At 33.0% G+C, this 21356-nt stretch overlaps 1 protein-coding gene across 4 annotated transcripts in view; it reads right to left on the minus strand.

Moving 5' to 3' along the window:
* Positions 1-1078: 1078 nt before the first annotated feature.
* LOC143237937 (constitutive coactivator of PPAR-gamma-like protein 1) overlaps positions 1079-21356 on the minus strand; it is a 61224-nt gene continuing 40946 nt past the window's right edge. For 2 of the 4 annotated variants that reach the window (XM_076477702.1, XM_076477703.1), the window contains exons 10-17: positions 14893-15145; positions 14571-14682; positions 14107-14313; positions 12703-12910; positions 6930-7074; positions 6369-6453; positions 5378-5502; positions 1079-5246 (exon numbers count right to left, since the gene is read on the minus strand). In XM_076477702.1, the coding sequence (XP_076333817.1) occupies positions 5027-5246; positions 5378-5502; positions 6369-6453; positions 6930-7074; positions 12703-12910; positions 14107-14313; positions 14571-14682; positions 14893-15145 (1355 nt within the window). In that variant the 3' untranslated portion in view covers positions 1079-5026. Of the gene's footprint in view, positions 5247-5377; positions 5503-6368; positions 6454-6929; positions 7075-9227; positions 9278-12702; positions 12911-14106; positions 14314-14570; positions 14683-14892; positions 15146-21356 lie in introns of those variants that run through there. The other 2 variants (XR_013020343.1, XM_076477704.1) reach the window with 2 other exon arrangements.

The following is a 21356-nucleotide window of genomic DNA, read 5'->3' on the forward strand; positions in this document are numbered from 1 at the left end:
ACCTTTTCTTCACCTTTCACTAATGAAGATTTAAGTAATATTTCTCATCTTAAACAGTTGACAGATGGAAACATAATTGAACATAATGATTACATTAATCCTGAGCTTGTTAAAAAAAAATTGGGAAGTTTAGAGATTGATAAATCTTCTAGCTGAGATATTTACCCACTTCCTACTGTTTTTTTTTTAAACATATATCCTTGAATAGTGGGTAGGCACCAGAAAGTTGAGAGTTGGATAATGTTATTCCTAATAATTTCAAGAGTGATAATAAAATTGTCCCAGCAGTTATAGGTCTTTTAGTTTTAGTGATGAATGATGTAAAGTTTTTGAAAGACTACTTAATGACTTTTCAAAGCATCTATTATCAAAGTTTCAAATTTTGTTGAATAGTCAAAGCATGGGAAGATTTTGCCCTACTGATTTTCCTTGAAGAGGTGACCGCATGTGTACATGACGGTGCAGGTGTAGTGTAACTGGATTTTCAGAAAGTATCTGACAAGGTGTTACACATAAAAACTTGTTTAAAAGTTCTCTGCAGGTATTGGTAATTGGTTGGATTATTCCACTGAAAACTAGCTACATGGAAGAAAGCAGATGGTTGTTATAAATGGAGTTCAGTTAAACTGGATTAAGGTCACAAGTCTTTAATTTAAATCAATGATGCATATGAAAGGATGGTCAGTAAAGTATTTGAACTTTGGTGTTGCTGGCTGGGAGGAGGATGGTGCTACTTAACAAAAGGTTTTGGAGCACTTGATCAAAACATGGCAGATAGATTTCTATTATAACAAATGAAAAGTAATGGATGTGGGAAAATATTGAAGAAATAGTAGTAATACAAGTGTCATGAGATTGTCACCTCTTTATGTAGAATACAACACTTGAAAATGTTACTTTTATATCATTTTGGCACTACAGATTCTTGTTAACAGTGTAAAAATAAACATTTAGGAAAAATTCATAAACTTGTTTCAAATATTTCAATTTGGAGTAAATTGAAAGCAAAAGATAAGTTACTACTTGGTCATTTGAGATACACTCCTGATAAAACATTTTTACTTATAAACAGATTACATTTTGTTGCACAAAATTTTTTATTGACAACTGGCAATACAACATTCAAAAATACATTTCTGCAAACAATTTTTCCACTCCAGTTTCTTCAAGCAGGTTTTTATCTACCTCAACACATGCACAATGTCTGTTATTGTAATTGCAACTATTTAAGATGAATGATTAATATTCTTAATGCAGAAAGAAGATATGAAAAACTAAGTCATTTTCTTATAGCCTGCAGATACTGTTTCTAGTCAGGTCATCAAATCCTGAATGAATACTACTGTTTTGCATAAACAATGTAGAAAAAAAGTTACTTCTAGTAGGAATTAATGGGAAAGCTAAGTAGAATTAACTGAAGTAAATAAATCTTTTGGTATATTACAGATAACAAACAACATCTCTAACATTTTCAAGTTTGACCTGTACCCATTCTGTGGTCAAGGTGATACTTCATCTGTGAAATTGCTTCAATGTGAAAACATTCTTCCATTAAAAAATAATTACCATACATCTTGTTTAAGAAGTACATTTTCTATTCTGAAAAAAACCCACCCAACTGCTACTACCACATATGGAAATGCCATAAAAACTGTATATTTCATATCCAAACTAACCAGTCAAAAAGAGAAAAGTTTATATGTATATATTTAATACACATTTTTAAATCCACAAAAATGCTTAAGCTTATAAATAAAAAAAATCCAAAGTTATCAGAAGACAGAAACTTTGTTAATTTTATCTACATCAAAAAACCTAACTAAAACTTTACTAATAATACATATGAAATTAAAGGTTAATAATATTTTTCAGTTTGTATGTGCATGCAAACTACAATCTCACGTAACCTAGTAAGACGAAAGCTCTTTAACTCAATGGTCCACCCTGAACTTGACAAAATTTTTCCAGTAGACAGAAATGGGTAGAAGTAGTATGCAACCTTCCATTTTAGTTTTCCATTCCTGGGGTGTAACCACAATGTTTTGAGAAATCTTTGACTCTCTAGTGAATTCTTTGATTACGTACACATATGTAGGAATATCATAAGCTGGTTACCCTTTGAATACTACAAACTAACACTAAAATAAACACTGGAAATTTTTTAGTAAAATTGATACAAATAACATTTTAAATAGAAAAAATCCATTAAACATCAATTAAATCTTCTTAGAAACCTATATTATGATGCACATTATCATTTTACTGTTACATAGCATTTTTGTAAACTTACAACATTAATTTGAATATTATATGATTGCAAATAGATGAAAATTTATTTTTCCCTTGCAATTCATTCATTTCTAAAAATAAGAACCTATTATTACTGGGCAACCACTTAAAAAAGTTAAAACCACATATCCAGAAACAAGGTAACTAAAACATCGAATTGTTAAAATCAGCACACATACCTTAAAAGTATTACATATTTATATGGTTAATATTGCCAAGAAAACATATAAACCTCAATATTTCAAGCTCTATATTTTGTAAAATAAATCTGAAATGCAAAAAATACATCCAACAAAGTTTTCACATTGACAGAACATTAGTTTTTTCACGTTTGAAGTGCTTCACTACAAACTTGATGCATTTTCAGACATATATATATAGAACAGTCTTATATAACCAGAATGAGAGAAGTTACTATGAGAAAGCAGGAAAACAAAACAGTTGGATTCTTGGAACATTCTTTATTGGTCAATTTTCATTATCTCTTTAATGTAATAATACTTTTTTTTATCCTTGTTGTTTACACTAGCTTTGTTTTATCCTAAGCTGCTCAAAATTCTGTATGGAAAAATATCTCAGTCAAAAAATAAAGTAAAAGATAAACGTTATGAACACCCATTTCTACTGAAAAATGGAGGTAACTATTTTAAATCAGCCATTCCTGAAAAAAGTCAAATATATTTCAATATAGATTATATCTGTTTATTCTTCATATACAATAAAAACAAACAGACTGTAATGAATCAATATGTGAAATAAATTAAAAGTATCACAAAAATTCGAAATATTTGGATAAATGCATTGGCAACTCAAAAACAGTCACTTCCAAGCTGTAAAAATAATATTAAAGAATAATAGAAATATCATTTGATTCTGCACTTTTAGTAGCTTGTACAATAAACCTGATACATATTTAAAGAAACAGTTTAACATTTTAACAACTTTGTTTTTCTGTATAAATTTATCTATTTTTCTTATATAAGTTAATGCTACTGATGAGTTTTAACCTTAATTTATGACAGATTTTGCTACCAAATAACAGATGTCAGTCAAATGTTTAAGCTACTGGAAACTCAGTGTTACCAAGTAGCATGTAATGTCTCACATACAAATAAACTGACCAATAAAGAACAACCAAGTCCCAATGTTTTAAACACTTGTACATTTATAATCAAGTTCCTAAAATAACTATTTCTAAAATATCAGAATTAAACATTAAATGACAGAAAGAAAAAAAAATGCTCTTAAATTTAAAACACTGAAACTGTAATTTTTATTCAAAAGTATTTTTGGTGTGCACATATTAATGTTGAACAGCATTTGTAACACCATCTAAAATACATTTTTTCATAAGATCATAATTATTCAATTATATATTTGCCTCCTTATGCATTTTATTCCTTTATAATGCTTATTAAAGAACTGCAGTTAAAAATAAATAGTCTTTAAAGCCATAAACACAAAAATGTATAATAAACATTAATACATCTGAAAATAATATAGGAGTTCACTTTGCTGTGGGCCCCTTAGAAAAACTACATTCTTATAGATATAATTATCGGGAATACACATCTCTAATATTTTGAGTTTTAAACTAATACCTAAACCAATTTAAATAACAAACATACATACAATGAAAAGTTTCTGAAGTTGCTAGAAAAGCCAAACAGATATGAAAAATGGTTAAACATTAAAATATTTAGGTCAAGTAAGACTTGGCATCCTGTGCCTTGTATAATCTTTAGTTTAACAGCTTACTTTACAAATGTTCCATCCTTCATTTTACTTGTTTTATCCTGAAGATATTTATGGCAAAATAAGTATGTGAATTTTTCATCTGCCAACAATAATCTTCAATGTTGTACATCATGTTTCGTTACATTTTTATACTTCGTCTTAAAATGGCTTTTTGGAGCTTAAAAGCACAATTAGTACAGTCATTCATTTATTTGGGAGACAAAGAAAATCGCATCGTAGGACTTGATTTACTGCAAGTGGCTTATATCTCAGATGTTATTTTTAAACCATATAAAAACATTTGTCTACTAACCTATGAACATGTAGCATTACTGCTTTGTTCAGCAAGTAGTGAATCTTCATTTATTTTAAACCTGAATTTTTAAAGGCTGTCATTATGATTTCATTTCATGAAATCTGTTTTGTTCTCAACAATGACTGCATGTTTCAATCAAGAGGCTTAGGAATGCCCTGCCTTAAATCTAGCTGTAGCTTAAAGCTTGAATTAATTCTTCCTCAACTTAATAACTACCTTCTCTTGTGTTTTCAGGCATTCCCTGCACTTTCCAAACAATCAGTCGTCCTTAATACGGGGTTGTAGAAAGCCCCCTAGTGAGAATACTCACTACCAATTCCAGCCTCAAAAAATTGATATATCAACAACAGCTGATGAGGTCAAATCAGCTGTAACAAAATAACAAACAATAGAAAAATAACCTCTCCTTTAAACTTGTAAAAAAAAAAAAAAAATAAAAAATGAGTGCTTTTTAAAACAGACACCCATAACAAACAACAACTTAAGCTATTCCCATGACATTACATCAGTGAGATTCAAGTCAAGGGAATACAGCCTAAAAATGGGTTTGTGTTTCAAAAAGCAGTCTACAATACTGAATAGTTTTACTCTCTCTCACCCCATTTCTTGTAGGTGAAGTCACACACCACAGTTCTCATGATCTTGTACAGAAATATGACTTCACCCACAACTGAGATCATTATACTAGGGACAATGATCCCTCTCTCCCTGGATTTCAAGATCAACAGGGGGCTGATAAGGACCATTATTCAGCTGCCCATAGGGACTAGATGTATCAGACTTCTTGTTCATAATTTCATTAGTTTTCTCATACATGCCACTCTTTTCTTGGACTTCTACTAGGGGGCCATCTGTTGCATCATCACCACCTGGGGGAATCAGTTGGCTGACTTGAATTACTTGACTGGAAGAAATTTAAACACAATTTCTTTCTTTTGGCATTCATGAACATTTTGAAATTGGTGCTTTAAAAAAAGTTAAAATACCTATATTAAAAAAAACTACTGCAAAACTGAAACAAGTCACAATACTAACCTGTCTGTTTCTAAGGTACAGCCACGTCCTAGAGGGAGTTTGATGGGTGAAACATCTGGGGTTTCAGAATCAGATAATTTTTCCTTTCCTATTCTCTTGTTCTTTTGTTTCTTTTTGCTGAAAACCTAACAGTTTCTCACTTCTTATATAACTATGATATGCATACACAAACATAAGATGTTTATAAAGTAACTATAGAATTATGTTTCAAAATATTAAACCACAATTACTTCAAAAGTATTTTGAAAAAGAAACTTGGAAACACAAAATGCACTATGTGAAAATTGTGACTAAAATAAAATAATATTGTCCCTTTTAATATATGTGTGTAATATCAGATAGTTACGTGTCTCAGTTAATCTTTTATGATGCATTACACCCATGAATATCAGTTTCTAACAAATATGTTTCATCGTTCAATACAAGTCTCTATATTTCCTATATGAAACCATATTTCATCATGACCCAATACATGTCTGAAGAAATAAGAATAGAGTGATACTGAATCACTACTCCAATTTAAAAAACAAAACAAAACTAACCATTATTAGTCCAGTGGACTTGAGTATAAAAAGCACTGTAAAACCTAAATTCTCACTTTGAATTAGCTGTGAGTAATTATCTCATAAATCTGATTTAGTGCCATGATACCCACCACGTCTGAGCAAATTAACAGATTGTATTCATTTGCACAAAGGTGAGATAAACTAAAAACAAAGGAATTTGAATTGTACAAAAAAAGAAAGAAAGAAAAGAACAAAAGTTACCCACTTCTGAATTGGTTCATAATCACCCAAACAATAATTTATAACAAACATTTATGACACTCACACGTTACTGAATTACTTTTACAAATAATTACAGCTGTTTAAAAACTAGTATTTACTTAAGAAATCATAAACTGTGCACCTACTATAAATAATAAAATAAATATTCATTTCAAAATTATACATTTAATTTCCTTATTTCTACTAAATAAAATGAGACTTACACCCAAACCTGGATTACGAATTTTAGTTGTGGGAAATCGGCGATATGAAAGGCCACGCCCCACAGGAGCTGTTAAAGGTCCATACCTATACACAAGTCACAAAACAAAACAAAACTAAAACTACACAAAGTAACAAATCATAACTTAAATAATGAAACTGCCAAATTAAAGAAAAGAAAAATATATAATAATAACATTTAAACCATTAACAATGCATTTTAAAAAGTATCTTGCAAACTGATTCACAGAAAATAACTAAGAGTTCCACTAAACTTTTCTCACTCAAGAATATTACTTAAGTATTTTATTTTTCTGCAGCTAAATTAAGAGCTTTTTATCTTTTTGTAAAAATTCAGATTAAACCACCAGCACATCCTAAATCTAAAGTATCAATCATGGTACCAGAGTCCTGACACTAGCAAAAATCATTTTTTTCTACATCTGAATCTTAGCCATGGTATCAAATAACAAAATAGTGATAAACAATTTTCCACTTTTAAATTATTCAAATTATAGTAATGGATTGAGTAAAATAATATTTTAAAAAATAAACTTTTCTACCTTCGAATTCCAGCCATGGTACTAACTTGAGAAGGCACAGAACTACTACGAGAATGAGGAAGTTGACCATAGTTTGGACCCCAACTTCCAACAACAACTCCACCAACCTCAAGTTGTCCACCATGAGAAATAATTCGACGGCTAGCTGTTAAAGAAAGGTATTTTTATATTTAATGAAATTAACTTCTTTATTTATGAATATGATAACTTTAATAAGATTATTTAATGTGGTATCTGCAATATATTTAGTATTTTGAAATTGAAACTCGATACTGTGGACAGGATTACAGTGGAATATCCTCAAGCAATTGAAACTGTGATATTTTATCCCAAGAGAGTGGGCTATCTTAATGCAATGTATGATTAACAAAATAAATAATTCAGAGAGTAACAGATATTCTTCATGGTGCACATCTTAAAATATAAAAGTGCAAAAAATTACTCACAAAAATTTTTAAAATGAAAACATAATTAAATATATTGTAGAGTTGTAAAGACAAAGAGGAGTTTGTTCAAAGTTAAGTTTCTATCTTGATCTTTATGACTTCTGTAGCATTTCTTCTGTTTACAGTAAACCATACCAACAACAACCTTGTAGAAATATGGAAATACCTCATAAAAAAAACAAAAAACAAGCAACATTAATCACACAAGAATAAAATAAACATCATTAGAAGAAATTATCTCAAACAAAAACAATGCAAAGAAGTAATATATGAATAAAATATGACAAACATGAATTTTATTTACATGAAACTGGAAGACAACTGGACAACTGGATAAAATAACACTTCAAGGACTATCCTATGTTTGTGAACATTTGAAAAAACCCAAATACTCCATAATTTAAAACATTTAAATTTTATGAGAAACCAATATAAACAGACAATCTGCAACGATGAGAAAATCCACTTGTAGTGAAAATTATATGTGTAAAAAATGGCTGGTATGGATAGAGAAAGCACTATGTATAGGAGCAAACAATGTTTAAACCTTCTTCAGTTATTGTCAGGTTCACAAAGAAAAAAAGAGGTAACTGACCGATAGTGACAACTGACGTTGGATTATGTAGACGACAAAAATTGTGGGATTTTCTACAGAAAACAGACTTAATTTTTTCAGTCACATTAACTATATCCATCCCATCATTAACTTCACATATAAACAAGAAGAAAGCAGTCAAATATCCTTTCTTAATCTCAAAATTATCAGAACTGATACAAAATTTAAAACAGGAATCCACTGAAAAATCACCCATACTGGACTATACATTCCTTGGGACTCAGTACATGAAACAAAACAAAAACTCAACATACTAAGAAACACAGCCTTAAAACTATGCTCACCAGATAAAATTAACGACAAATTAGACAAAATAAAACAATACTTCATCAACATCAACATGTTTCCTCCACAAACCGTAGAAAACATTATACGCACACACCTAGACAGAAAGCAAAATCAACCAACAGAAGTAAATGTATCTCGCAAATCAAAAAATCACAAAACCATATACTGCTGCATACCATATATTCCTGACATTAGCAGAAAAATAACCAACATTTGGCAAAAACTAGTAACAAAATATGACATTCCAGTTAATACCAAATTTCTTCAAAAACCAAGCACAAAACTGAGGTCTATACAATGTAAAAACTACACTGACAAACACCACACCAACATTATTTATAAAATACAATGTGATAACTGCCACGACTTCTGTATTGGAGAAACAAGTAGAAAAATGGAAACCAGATTCAAAGAACACAAAAAGTCACCTTCACGAGTTCTCGAACACTGGAAATCAAATAAACACAACATAACCATAAAAACACCCAAATACTAAATAAAGAAACAAACAAACAAATGCAAAATTAAAGAAGCCTTACTTATACAACTCAAGCCCAAAATAAACCAATACAAAGGAACATCTTTACACCTATATTAATAAATATAATTAAACATCTAAGCACGCCCTCTACATTCCTACACTCAGTTACACAACCCCCTTCAGACATGTGATCAGCTATCGGTCAGTTACCTCTTTCTTTCTTTGTGAACCTGACGATGACTGAAGAAGGTTGAAACATTATTTGCTCCTCTACATAGTGCTTTCTCTATCCATACCAGCTGTTTTTACATATATAATAAATAGAAAATGTTTTTACAATATTTATAACAATAACAAAATGAAACCTCTTATGATAAAATATTCCTGAACTTCTCTGTCTTTACTGATTACAGTCAATATAATTATTTATCTATCTAAATATGAGGCTATTCTTCACCTGTCTACAAAACTCCTCTTGCAGGTTAAGTCAATTTTTTGACATCACCAGTAGAAGATCCTAAAAAAAGTTTCATTACAACTGGGTGTCTCATACAAAAAATATATTTAGTGCATGTGTCAATTTTTTAATACATAAGTCAACAATAACTTTATATCACATCCAAATGAAATGTTACAAAGTAAACCTTTATTACATTAAAAAAAAGGACCTTATTTTGTAATTTCTTTTGTTAAATCACTCCCTTAATGAGGAAATGATTCTTCTTTTCTCTTCATTTATGTACATTTATTATCACAAATTAAACTTTTTTTAAAATCTTATAAATTGTGGTAAAGCGAGTTTAACCCTTTTACAACAGGCTTGGTATAATTATGTGAGTTATTACATTTGCTTTATTATGTAAAGCAAAGATTACAAGTTTTTGTACACAAAAAATGAGAATTTTTAACAAAATACTGTTAATAATGATTTATTTGTGAAAATATTAAGTGTTTGGTTACTAATCCAAGTGCAAAGTGATTTTTATGCCATGATTAAAAAAAAACGATTATTTTTACTAAAAAATCTCAAGTATTATTAGTGTAATCTTTAAAACCTCCTAAATAAATTTCAAGTGTTTGTTTTCAGTAACTTTATATTTTATGTTATTTTCAATACCCAATGTGGGGTTTTGTCAAATGACTGACCTCTTAACCATCATAAAAAATTTAAGAAATTAGTTTTTTCATGCTAGAATAGCTAAACATTATTACATGAAAATACAAATGTTTAGTCTAATAATGTTACATATTTATATATATATTATTTTTTATTATACTGAACTTCTAGTTGTACCAAGCTAACATGAAACTGTTTTAAAGGGCCAGTATTTTGGATTATACAGTAACATTTAAATTATTATACATTATCTATACATGTATTTAGATTATTATTATTTAGAACTAAAGACACAACCTAAACTCCTGCTGCTAAAATTGCTAAGCCATATAAAATTTTGCATGTGGCAGTTAAACAAAATTTCTTCAAGGTTTTATTTATACAGCTGATCAAAAGACACGATATCATAGATACCTTTTCACAGATTAAAAATGCTAAGAAAACCACAAGGGGACATTCTGAGCTGACAATTGCTTATTCATGTGTCACATATTGTAGCAAGAGTGTACAAGGGACCATTTCTAAAAATGGAAAAGGTGCAAAAGGGATCACTGTTTGATTCAGTACATGGGCCATATCTCAGCAGAATAAAATGATACAAGGTTCTTATTTTATATTCTAGCTTATCAGTTCTGGTAATTTGAGTTTCTATTTTGTACAAAACTACATACTTAGTATTCTGACATCACAAACATCTAATTTCAATCAGTGCTGCATTCAACATACTATGTAACTCACTAAAATCTACAGTTAGGTGGATTCTTTTAAGATTTACTCTAAATAAAGAAACTAACTCGTATGTTAAAGTTTGAATTATAATATACAATTTGATTTCAAACTTTTGATTTTAAAATAGTAGTTCAATAAAATTCTGAATGCAAGTTAACAAACTTGAGGACATGCCCTTTGACCCTTAACCTGTCATGAGAGGGTCAGTCCAGAATTTAAAAGTGTCTTCTTAGTGTAAAATCTATGTGATACTTCAGAAGAAAAGTAACTTTTTCTGTTAAAGAATCCAAGCATAGCATATGTTTGTTTTTTGAATTTTGTGCAAAGTTACACGAGGTCTATCTGTGCTAGCTGTCCCTAATTTAGCAGTGTAAGTCTAGAGGGAAGGCAGCTAGTCATCACTGCCCACTGTCAACTCTTGGGCTACTCTTTCATCAATAAATAGTGGGACTGACCGTCACATTATAATGCTCTCATGGCTGAAAGGGCAAGCATGTTTGGAGTGATAAGGATTCGAACCCGCAACCCTAAGATTACGAGTCGAGTGCTTTAACCACCTGGCTATGCCGAACAACATAGCGTATAAACTGAATTGTTCCGAGACCTAAAGGACTGCAAGTCCTTCACACAGAGTTTGCTGCACACAAACTTGCAGGGATTTTGCAATAGCACAGTCATTGTAAGTTAAAACTCAAGTATGAGTATAGAGCAATGCCAAGAGAAAGTTTGAAACTTTGAGAAAGAAAAAGAAAATGAAATTCCAGTTTACAAGTTACAGATAGAAAGAGATAGACTTGCTCACCAGTGAAAAGAAGCCAGGAACAAACCCACCTGAAGTACAAAAGGACATCAAATTGCTCACTAAGATGCAGTTAGCAGTGAGGAACAATTTCACGGCAAAGAAATGCAATATTCAGCTCACCAAGATCCTGACCATACAGCTGCCCGTAGGACATAATTTCTGTTAGTACACTGTATTTTTCATTTTCATTTTTTTGTAAATAATATATTGCCATCCATGTTAAATACTTATATTTCAAAACATGTACTGCTGAGAATAACAGTGACACTTTTAATCAGTAACTGTTGTAAATCACACATTACGTGAAGATGGCTTACTCTTATGTACTGAAAAAATGCAGATTTAATTAAAACATTTCCACTGTAATGCTCTCCATAATTTAATCAGCTCATGGAATCCATATATCTTAATACTCAAGAATGTTTCAGAAAAACACAAGTTATAGCTTTAATTAACACCTCTTCTACTCTTTAAATTTAAACTAGTCCTAGGTCATTAAAAATGCATAGTATGTTTTTCAACAGATAACATCCTAATATGATAAAGTAGAAAAATATATTTGTGCAAAAGCTCTTACTTAACTCTTTCTCAGCAGATCTGTGTAAAATACAAGATCCTGTCTGGGGAGATGATTGAGTGCAACAATACACAGTGTGACTCTGAGGTTTCTTAACAAATCCTCACACAAACTGATAAGATTTTGTAAAAGATATGTATGAATGAACTTATCTTAATCAAATATTTCTCCTACAATATGTTATTTATTTAATGTTGGTATTTGCATGACCCACCTCAAAGGGTTGACACCAAAAGATCTCAATCACTTCTGCTGGATCATTAACAACCACATATCAAAATATAGGCATAAAAACCATCAGCAAGACAAATAATCAACAAGTTCTCTTTAGCTGACACTGCTTACTGAGGTTCAAACTGCATACTTTAGCAAAATATTTGATTTTGTTATAACCCTCTTTATTAGGTAGAAAACTCAACTTGAAATATGATCATACACAGAAACAAGATGAGTAAAGAAATTAAACACTGGCTGTACTACAGGATATTCAGATGAAAAAAAATCACCATTATAAGAATATAATATACTGACCAAGTTAAATCAATCAGTTTTAAATATCAAGATTTCTTTGCTTATTAAAATGTTTAAAACATTTCCCTGTTGTGTTTACACATGTGAATGTTTTATAAATTCTTAATTAGATAACTAAATCATTTCCAATTTAATTTCTAAACTATATTTTTCTTTAAAAAACTGGTGAAATAGTTTTAACAGTACCAGCAGAAGTTCTGAGTGGAGAACCCCTTCCACGGTTAGATACAGGTATGTTAACACCTGGTGGCAGCATAGGAGGATAGCTACGAGAGAAATTGGATAAATTTGATCCAGGATGTCCCATTGGGATTAATGGTGGTCGAGAAAACTGTGGATTAAGGCCTTCTAATATGGCAGCTCGCATCCGTTCAACTGAAGATACTTGATCAAGCTAAAGAAATGCATAATTATTGCAAAGTGTGATAAAAGCTATATGTTTGTTTTAAAATATTATTTATTAAAATTTACAGCACCTGAGAAGTGAAAATTCAGATTCATTAAACTGTTTGTACATCAGTTTCATTGGTTACAAACACACATACACATGATTATAACTGTAACTTGTGGATTTAATAAAAATGTTTTCAAACACTTCATGTAATACAAAAAACTTACCAACCATTAAATTACCTTATTTATTAATAGCAATAAGTAACTGTACAGATAACAATAAAAACACTGATCTTACACTTCTCTTTTCAGGTAGACTTACTTTTTCACATTAACTTCTGAGTATTATGAAGAGAATGTTTTCTTTGGTCTAAGATTTGTCAGCAGTTATTAATTAATATGAAAAAGTTCTTGTAATCTTGTTAAGAGATTTATGTTGTCTGGCCTTTTTTTTATACTGCAACTGACAGGTTACACAAAGAAAATTATTATTATTATTATTATACAATCCACAGGAGAATATACAGGTTAGACCTTTTCTAAATTACAAAGAAAACTCTCTCTATAAAGTTATAGTTCTTTAAGAATGGAGCAAATCACCAGTAATTTGTTACATGAGATACTTAAATTGAAATATGTTATGACAAATTAAAAATACAAAGTAAACTGTACTAATAATCCAGGGTTAACTTTTTACTGATATCAAATTTTTCACTGTTCTCAAAGAAAGCTGAACCTGTACATTTAGTTCAATAAAACTGGAAATCTATGGTTCTTATTAATTAACATTGCAATTTTTCCAAACAAACATGAAGTTTATTGTACAAAATTTAATTTCACTGAAAAAATAAAATCTTTGCTGCTCAAGCCATCATTTACCAAAATATGTTTTCTTTTGAAGTTATTAAAAGAAATACATTGAAGCATATCAGGAAAGCTAATACTTATTGGATATTTGTTTGATTTAGTGCATAGCTAAACAACGGGTTACCAGTGCTCTGTCCACCAAGACAAAGTTTTGCACTCAAGTCCATAACTTATTGCTGACTTACCAAAAAACTGATTGGATATATAAAAAAACTGAATTTTCTGATCAATTATTTGAATTGTTTCATGATGGAAGGACTCAGTACCTTTTAGAAAATGTTCACCAAGTTTCATGCAAATTTAAGACAATCTTTAATTTTGACCACTGACCTGACCATCGCAGATATCTACAAGGTTCTTGGCTCCAGACGCTTTTAAAAGCTTTTGATGAAACAATTTTCCATCAAAAAACAGCCAAGGGCAACACATCAACCAAGGGACTGGTGCACCACAGGCATCGTTTGCAAAAAGTGCACATTCAACACCTTGCATGAATATTGCTGCAAGTTCAACACCTCTGTTTGTAATAACAGGCAGCTAAAAAAAGACATTTAAAACTGATTTCAAGACAGCAATAGATATCTTACAACAAAATGAACTATCTTAATAGTCACAAGTCCATTTTTAAAATTAGAATTTTAAAAAATATTGAAAAGCGTATTATTACTGTTGCCAGAAGATATCATTTCAAATACATAGAATAATTGCTCATTAGTTGTAATAATTTAAATAATTGGGGAAAAAATTTGCAAGATTATTAATACTAGATAAATATAATATGACAAGATAGCTACCTGTACAGTCTGGGTGAACTGAGCATTCATGAGATGAGGTGAAACACCTTGGGCAAGGAAAGCATCTAACTCCTGCTTCCGCAAAATTGGACGCTCATCAGACATAATGTATCTATAAAAAGTGAAATCCAGATCCAAACAGTTTAAATGACTACAAAGAGAGTCAATACTCAAAAAAAAAAGAGAACAGTTTTTAATTTTGACACATGAATTAGTAAGTTTTAGTAATTATTATTATTTTATAATTTTCTATGTAAATAAATCCTTAATAAAATTTATCAAGTAACAGTTTATTTTCAGAAAGTATAAACTATTATTATACCTCAGAACACAACACATAATCAGCATGTGCTGAGGCACATATGTTGTGTTTAACATCAGAGAAGAATCGCTCCTCATGCACGTCAAGAAAGCCCTCATGCGACGCTTCTTCTCGTCAGGGCTCACTCCAAACCACAGACGTTGTACAGTTGGCACTGCCCATCCCAAAGAGACAGCTGGTACAAGGTCAGGGCTATTGTACTGTTTATGTTTGCTCCAAATCCATTCTTTAACTATGATATCAGAAACTTTTTCTAAAAAGAAAAAAGTATTTTGAAGGAAAAAGGTAATTTTTTTATTTCAAATTCTTAATACTTGTAATACATTTTGTACATTTCAATTAGAATGATCAAAGATCATGAAAACACTAATAAAAGTTTCTGTCAGGTTGGTTGTTTGGAGTTTTATGAAACAAAGCAACTAGGCTATCTGCACCAAACAACCAACAGAAAACAAAAGGTAAAGTAAAATTATAAAAATTTGAAAAATGGAATCATGCTAAAACAAAGTTTAATTTTTGAATTAAAAAACGGACTTACTGTAGCATAATTTTAATTATTATAACTCACCAGGATGACTAACAAGTAAGTTCAAACATCAGTGTTAGTCACCTGAAGTTGGCCTTTCCAGTCCTGGTTTTGAATTATTTGATGTCATGGCCATTTTCTAATTTCATACCAGACTAAATTTAACTTCATTTGTAAAAAGGAATCATATTAAAGAAAAAAAGTCTAATTTATGAATTAAAAACTTAAATAGCATTAAAAAAGCCAATGGCCTTTAAAAAACTAAAAACATTTGCAAGGTGGACAGTGTCACCATAGCCAATGAAACTGTCCAATGTCAGGGATGAACCTTGGGACAAAACATGTCTAAAATGGTGCTGTTGTTATGACTCTCAACAACGGCGTGACAGTAAAATGTGGGCTATTGTGACTGAGTGTCACACAGACAACACATTGATGCATCAGTCCCAGATAAAAAAAACAACAAACGATGAGTTAAAAACTGTGACTAATGCGTAGTCTAGTCAAGGACAACTTCCTCTTTCCAATACTTATGGAAGCAAAGTTCAATAGAGGGTTTTATTTGGAAAAGCTAGTTTTCACGTTTCTCACTCCAAGTCAACTGCCAACTGGCACTAAGCCGAGCCCTGAATACAGGACCATAGTCAATGTATGGAACAGTCACAACAGTGATAGTGCCAGAGCAGAAAAATTTAGCTGCAGTGTCAGTGAGCTCATTCCTGTGCATACCAATTTGGCCTGGTGTCCAGAATAAGATGTTAAAGAGAAATAGGCCAGTCGATTTGGAATATTAGTGAGAACTAACGTTAAGTGATTCCAGGGCCAGTAGAGAACTAAGCGAGTCAGTATAAATAGTACAATTTGAATACTGCTTAGCTTCTATGTCATCCAGGGCAAGAGAAATGGCACACAGTTCAACAGTGAACACAGGAACTGCAGAGGGGATTATGTGTGCAACCAGCAATCCATAACGAACCATGGCAGAGCCCACATAGTCACTTGATTTTAAACCATCCATATAAATGACAATGGAGGGATGGTTCAAAAGATGTTCAGCAAATAAAAGACTGTACTTCCAATCAGAATTATCTACTTTTCTCAGATGACTCAAAGAAAAATCATGGTGGAATGGGCAAACCAGTGGATACAGCAATGTTATCCAAGGACAGACCCAATTCATCCAACTGTGCCTGGATACAAGACCAAAAAAAACAATGGCAGATTGTCTGTTCTGAAAAAGTATGGCCTACTGAAGAAGGAAAACACATCATTATGTGGGATGCTGTGGTAAGAATTGAAGTTTCAAAGCATACAGTAAAGACAGTTGCAAACAGCAGAGGTGTAGAAGGAGGTTCATGAGACTGTGTGTGCAAGCTCTGGACTGGGAAAGTGCAGAAAGCCCCAGTGCAGAGCCAAAGTCCCTGATGATGAATGGGGTCAGCATATTCAAGGCTGAGGTCCAAGCAGAGCAATAGTCTAGTTTTGATCAAACAAGAGCACAATATACTTTATCATAGAACATCGATCTGTTCCCCAAGTGGTGGAAGAGAGGATACAGAGGATGATCAGTGCACTTGTACATTGGACTCAGAGCTGCTTGATGTTTAGTAAAAGGTTGTCTTATAGTCTTCACCAACATAGAGTTCAGGATCGGGGTGAATACCTTGTTTGCAGCGAAAGTGAATGCAAATGGTTTTAGAGAGAGAGAAGTTAAAACTGTTTGCTGTGGTCCACTTCAATAAACAATTGAGGGCAGTCTGTAGCTACCACTCAATAAACCTCATGTTCAACGACTGACACAAGATGTGAAACTCGTTGACATAAAGTCCAATTGGAACAGTAAAATGAAGTTGTTCAGTGATGGCATTCACCCATGTGGCAGGCAGGATTCCACTATGAATGCAGACATTCTGTTGAGGTTTTAGGAATACATTGAGCAGCTGCCTGTACAAGACAGTCAGCCATTGCTGCCACGCAGTTGTCGATCAACAGCTTACATATGATGGCAGGATCAAGTTTCGCGAGAACAGTGAAAGATGATCAGTTGGCTTGATCAAGTTTCCACTAGGGCACACTAGTTGGGTGGCATCAACCATGGCCAGCCTCTCTCAAAATGACAGGAAAATGATCACTGCCTTGTAGGTTACTGTCAACTCTCCACGAAAAATGGCAGAATAGTGAAGGGGAGCAAACTGAGACATCAATAGACGTAAAAGACTAAGTGCATGAAAATAAGCATAAAATCCAGTACTGAAGAGAGAAAGGTTGTGATCAGAGAGCATACAGTCTACGGAGCAACCCCTGCTATCAATATCAGCACTTCCCCAGAGGGGATTATGGCCATTAAAGTCCCCCAGGATGTAAAAGGAAGACGGCAACTGTTCAATGAGAGCATCAAAGTCTGATTGATCATAGTGCTCTCCAGGAGACAGGTAGAGACAACATACAGTGATGTTACAACCCAAGGAAACATGGATGGCTACGGCCTTCAAGGGTGTGTCGAGTGGCAAAGACAGGGTGTGCACATGATGATCAATCAACAGTGTCACCCCTCCATGCACTCACCCATCATACAACCTGTCATTTCTGTACAGAGAAAACTGCCGAATGGAGACAGTATCAGCAGTTTTGAGAAATGTTTCTTGTAAAGAAAGACAAACAGGATGGTAGGAAGCAATCAGCGTTTTGATATCATCCAGATTAGAACGTAAACCTTGACAGTTCCGTTGTATCAATATGGCCATTTTTATTTAGGTATAGGCAAATTGGGTGGAAAACCCTTCTGTTTTCGACCACGTCTTTTTTCTTTATTTTCATGATTTGAGGGAGGTCTGTTGACATCGATGGATCCTGCTCTGGGTAGATTGGGAAGATCTCTGTTGTTGGAAGAAGATTCCAGTGAATGGAAGAATGAATGAATGGTCATTTTGCACAACAGGGCCACAGAAGATGTTCCCAAGGAAATGCCCATACCTGGAACTAAAGGAAGTAGATCTGTGGGCTTGCTGGAATGAATGGTAAGGATACATATAGAGATGGGTGTTGATGTTGATTCATCAACTTTCTTAACAATGAAAGTCAAAATACTTTTCACATGGATTGAGAACAATTCTTTCAGAAACACAGCAGAGAGACCCACCTGCACTCCCACTGTAGTTGTGGAACGAAGTGCAGCAGCATATATCCGAGGTGAATTGGTGTACAGTAACTTTTGAGCCTCAGGTTAAGAAACGTTTTGAATCGTTTTCAAACACTGTACCTCTTTCTTGCAACCAATTAGGGCAAGAATGAAAGTATGATGGGTGAAAGCCATTACAAATAATGCAATGAGGGCATGTTTCACATTCATAAGCATTGTGGTCCTTGCCATCATAACAAGTACACATCAAGGAACCACGACATGATGTCTTTGAGTGACCAAACTGCTAACATTGGAAACATCTGAGAGGGTTCAAAATATATGGCTATACCTTACTATTAAGATAATCTGCCTTGATGGTGGCAGGTGGACGTGGTGATGTAAATGTCAGAATGAGGACATTGATCGGCGTCATAATTCCATCTTTGAGAGTGTAAATGTGCTTCACTACAGAAACGCCTTGGGTAGAGAAACCAGCGAGGATTTCTGATTCTGAGATGTTCTTGAAATCCCTCTCAACAATAATTCCTTGTGACAAATTTAAAGTAGCACATGGAGTAACTTCAATGGGTATATCCCCAATGGCCATAAATTCCAAAAGAAGTTCACTGTGTTCAGGAGTGAATGTTTCCATCAATATGTTATCAGAGCAAAGCTTTTTGACTGACTTAGGAGAGTCAGCAAGTCCTTCTAATTGCTTCTGAATAAAAAAAAGGAAGATATTTTGCCTTAAAGATTTGTTTGAAAGAGAATGTAGTACAATAAAATGAGTTACAGGTGTTACAAATGTTGAAGATTGCTGCTCAGAATCTTCAAGACGTGGTCGTTTACCTACAGACTGCTTTTTCACTATTTTATTTAAATTTTTATTTGGGGTATCCATAGTAAATAAAGAATATTTTGGTTCCCACTGACCCCACCCACCATGAAGCTCTACAAGGGGATACACTACAGTGCCAAACAAGGACACTGCAGTAATGCTACGGTTTCATGAGCACTATACTCAAACACCAGCATCAGATACAACGTCCACAACATCTACTGAGAACATTCTACTCTGGTATTGATTGACCCTAGCCTAAGTGGGCCAGCCAATTGATACTTGGAGGGGGGCACTCCAAGGCTTCCTATCTACAGGAATTCAGGGCCAAAGTGATGTGTTAGGGTTGAACCCTTCAACCACCAGGATCCTATCCTCCCCTTCATGGGTCACTACACACGGCAAATACGTGGATGGATATTTAGTTCCCAGAGGAGGTAAATGAAAGAACAGAACCTTCTCTGTGAGGTCCCCTCACTACGTACAGGAATCCACACCGAGGGGTGATAAGGTTAAAAGAATAAACAACTTAGGCTGAATCAGAAGATTAAGTCAACTTGGCTTAATGATTGATACCTTAATTTGTATAACAATGCATGGTGGTGTCACCTGATTGATTGATTTAGTGTTTTATGGCACAAAGCAGCGAGGCTATCTGCGCCAGACATTCGGTAAAAATGTAAAAAAAAATAAATGTAGTAATAAACATAAATGGAAATGAAGGTAAAACAAAAAAGTATAAAACCAATGTTGACACCTAGTCTACAATGTTAAGATAGAAGGCAGAGTATAAGAAGTTGTAAGGTATTTACTCTAGCAAAAATGTAATGATCATAACCCCCCAGGAAGACTAACAGGTACATTCAAGAACCACCGTCAATCACCTGAAGTTGGCCTTTCCAGTCCTGGTTCCGGGTTATGTGTCATAGCAGCTATTATCAAAATGTAAAAGAATAAAAGTTTTAAAAGACACTCCGCAAAATTGTAATAATGAGTAGCCAAATGTCCAGTAAAAGATAAAAGTCAATTTTATGAAAAGATAAAATGGAGCAAAATTTGTCAAAGTAATTGAAGATAAAAGCAAAACGGCAATTAAAACAGAAAATGGCGTAAAAACCAATGTTGACATCCAGTCAACAAAGTTGTAAAGAACTACCTGTAGCAGAATGGTAATGATCATAACCCGCCAGGAAGACTAACAGGTAAGTATAAAACCACCGTCAGTCACCTGAAGTTGGTCTTTCCAGTCCTGGTTCCGGGTTATGAGTCAATATGGCCAGTACTACAAAGTTAAGTAGTAAAAGTGTGAAATGATATGCAGCAAAAGTATAATAACAACTCGCCAGGACAACTAACGAGTAGTTCAAACAGTAGCGTTAGTCACCTGAAGTTGGCCTTTCCAGTCCTGGTGTCGAGTTATTTAATGTTCTGGCCATTGTCCAATGTCAAATTGAAGGAGAGAGATTAAAACTGTAAAAAAGGAACCACAATTAAAAAGATGTAATGAATAAATATGCAACACTTAAATGAGATTATAAAGATTAATGGCCATTAAAAAATTAAAAACATTATCAAGGTGGACAGAGTCACCATCACCAATAACTCTGTCCAATGTTATAGACTGACCATGGGAAAAATTATGTTTAAAACATTGCCGTCTTTGAGAATTGTAACGATGGCAAGAAAGTAAAACGTGGCTGATAGTGATTTGAGTGTTACACAAACTACACATTGGTGCATCAGTTCCAGATAAAAGAAAATGATAAGTTAAAAAACTGTGACCAATGCGTAGCCTAGTGAGAACAACTTCCTCGTTCTGAACTTTACAGAAGTTAGATGGCCAAAGTCCAATTTTGGGTTTGATTTGAAAAAGTTTGTTGTCACGTTGCTCACTCCAAGTGGACTGCCAGCTGCCACGGAGCCGAGCCTTGAAGACAACACCATAGTCCATGTACGGAATAGGCATAGGAGTGATGGTG

Source organism: Tachypleus tridentatus, chromosome 13 (genome assembly GCF_004210375.1).
Source record: "Tachypleus tridentatus isolate NWPU-2018 chromosome 13, ASM421037v1, whole genome shotgun sequence".
NCBI classification, from domain to species: domain Eukaryota; kingdom Metazoa; phylum Arthropoda; class Merostomata; order Xiphosura; family Limulidae; genus Tachypleus; species Tachypleus tridentatus.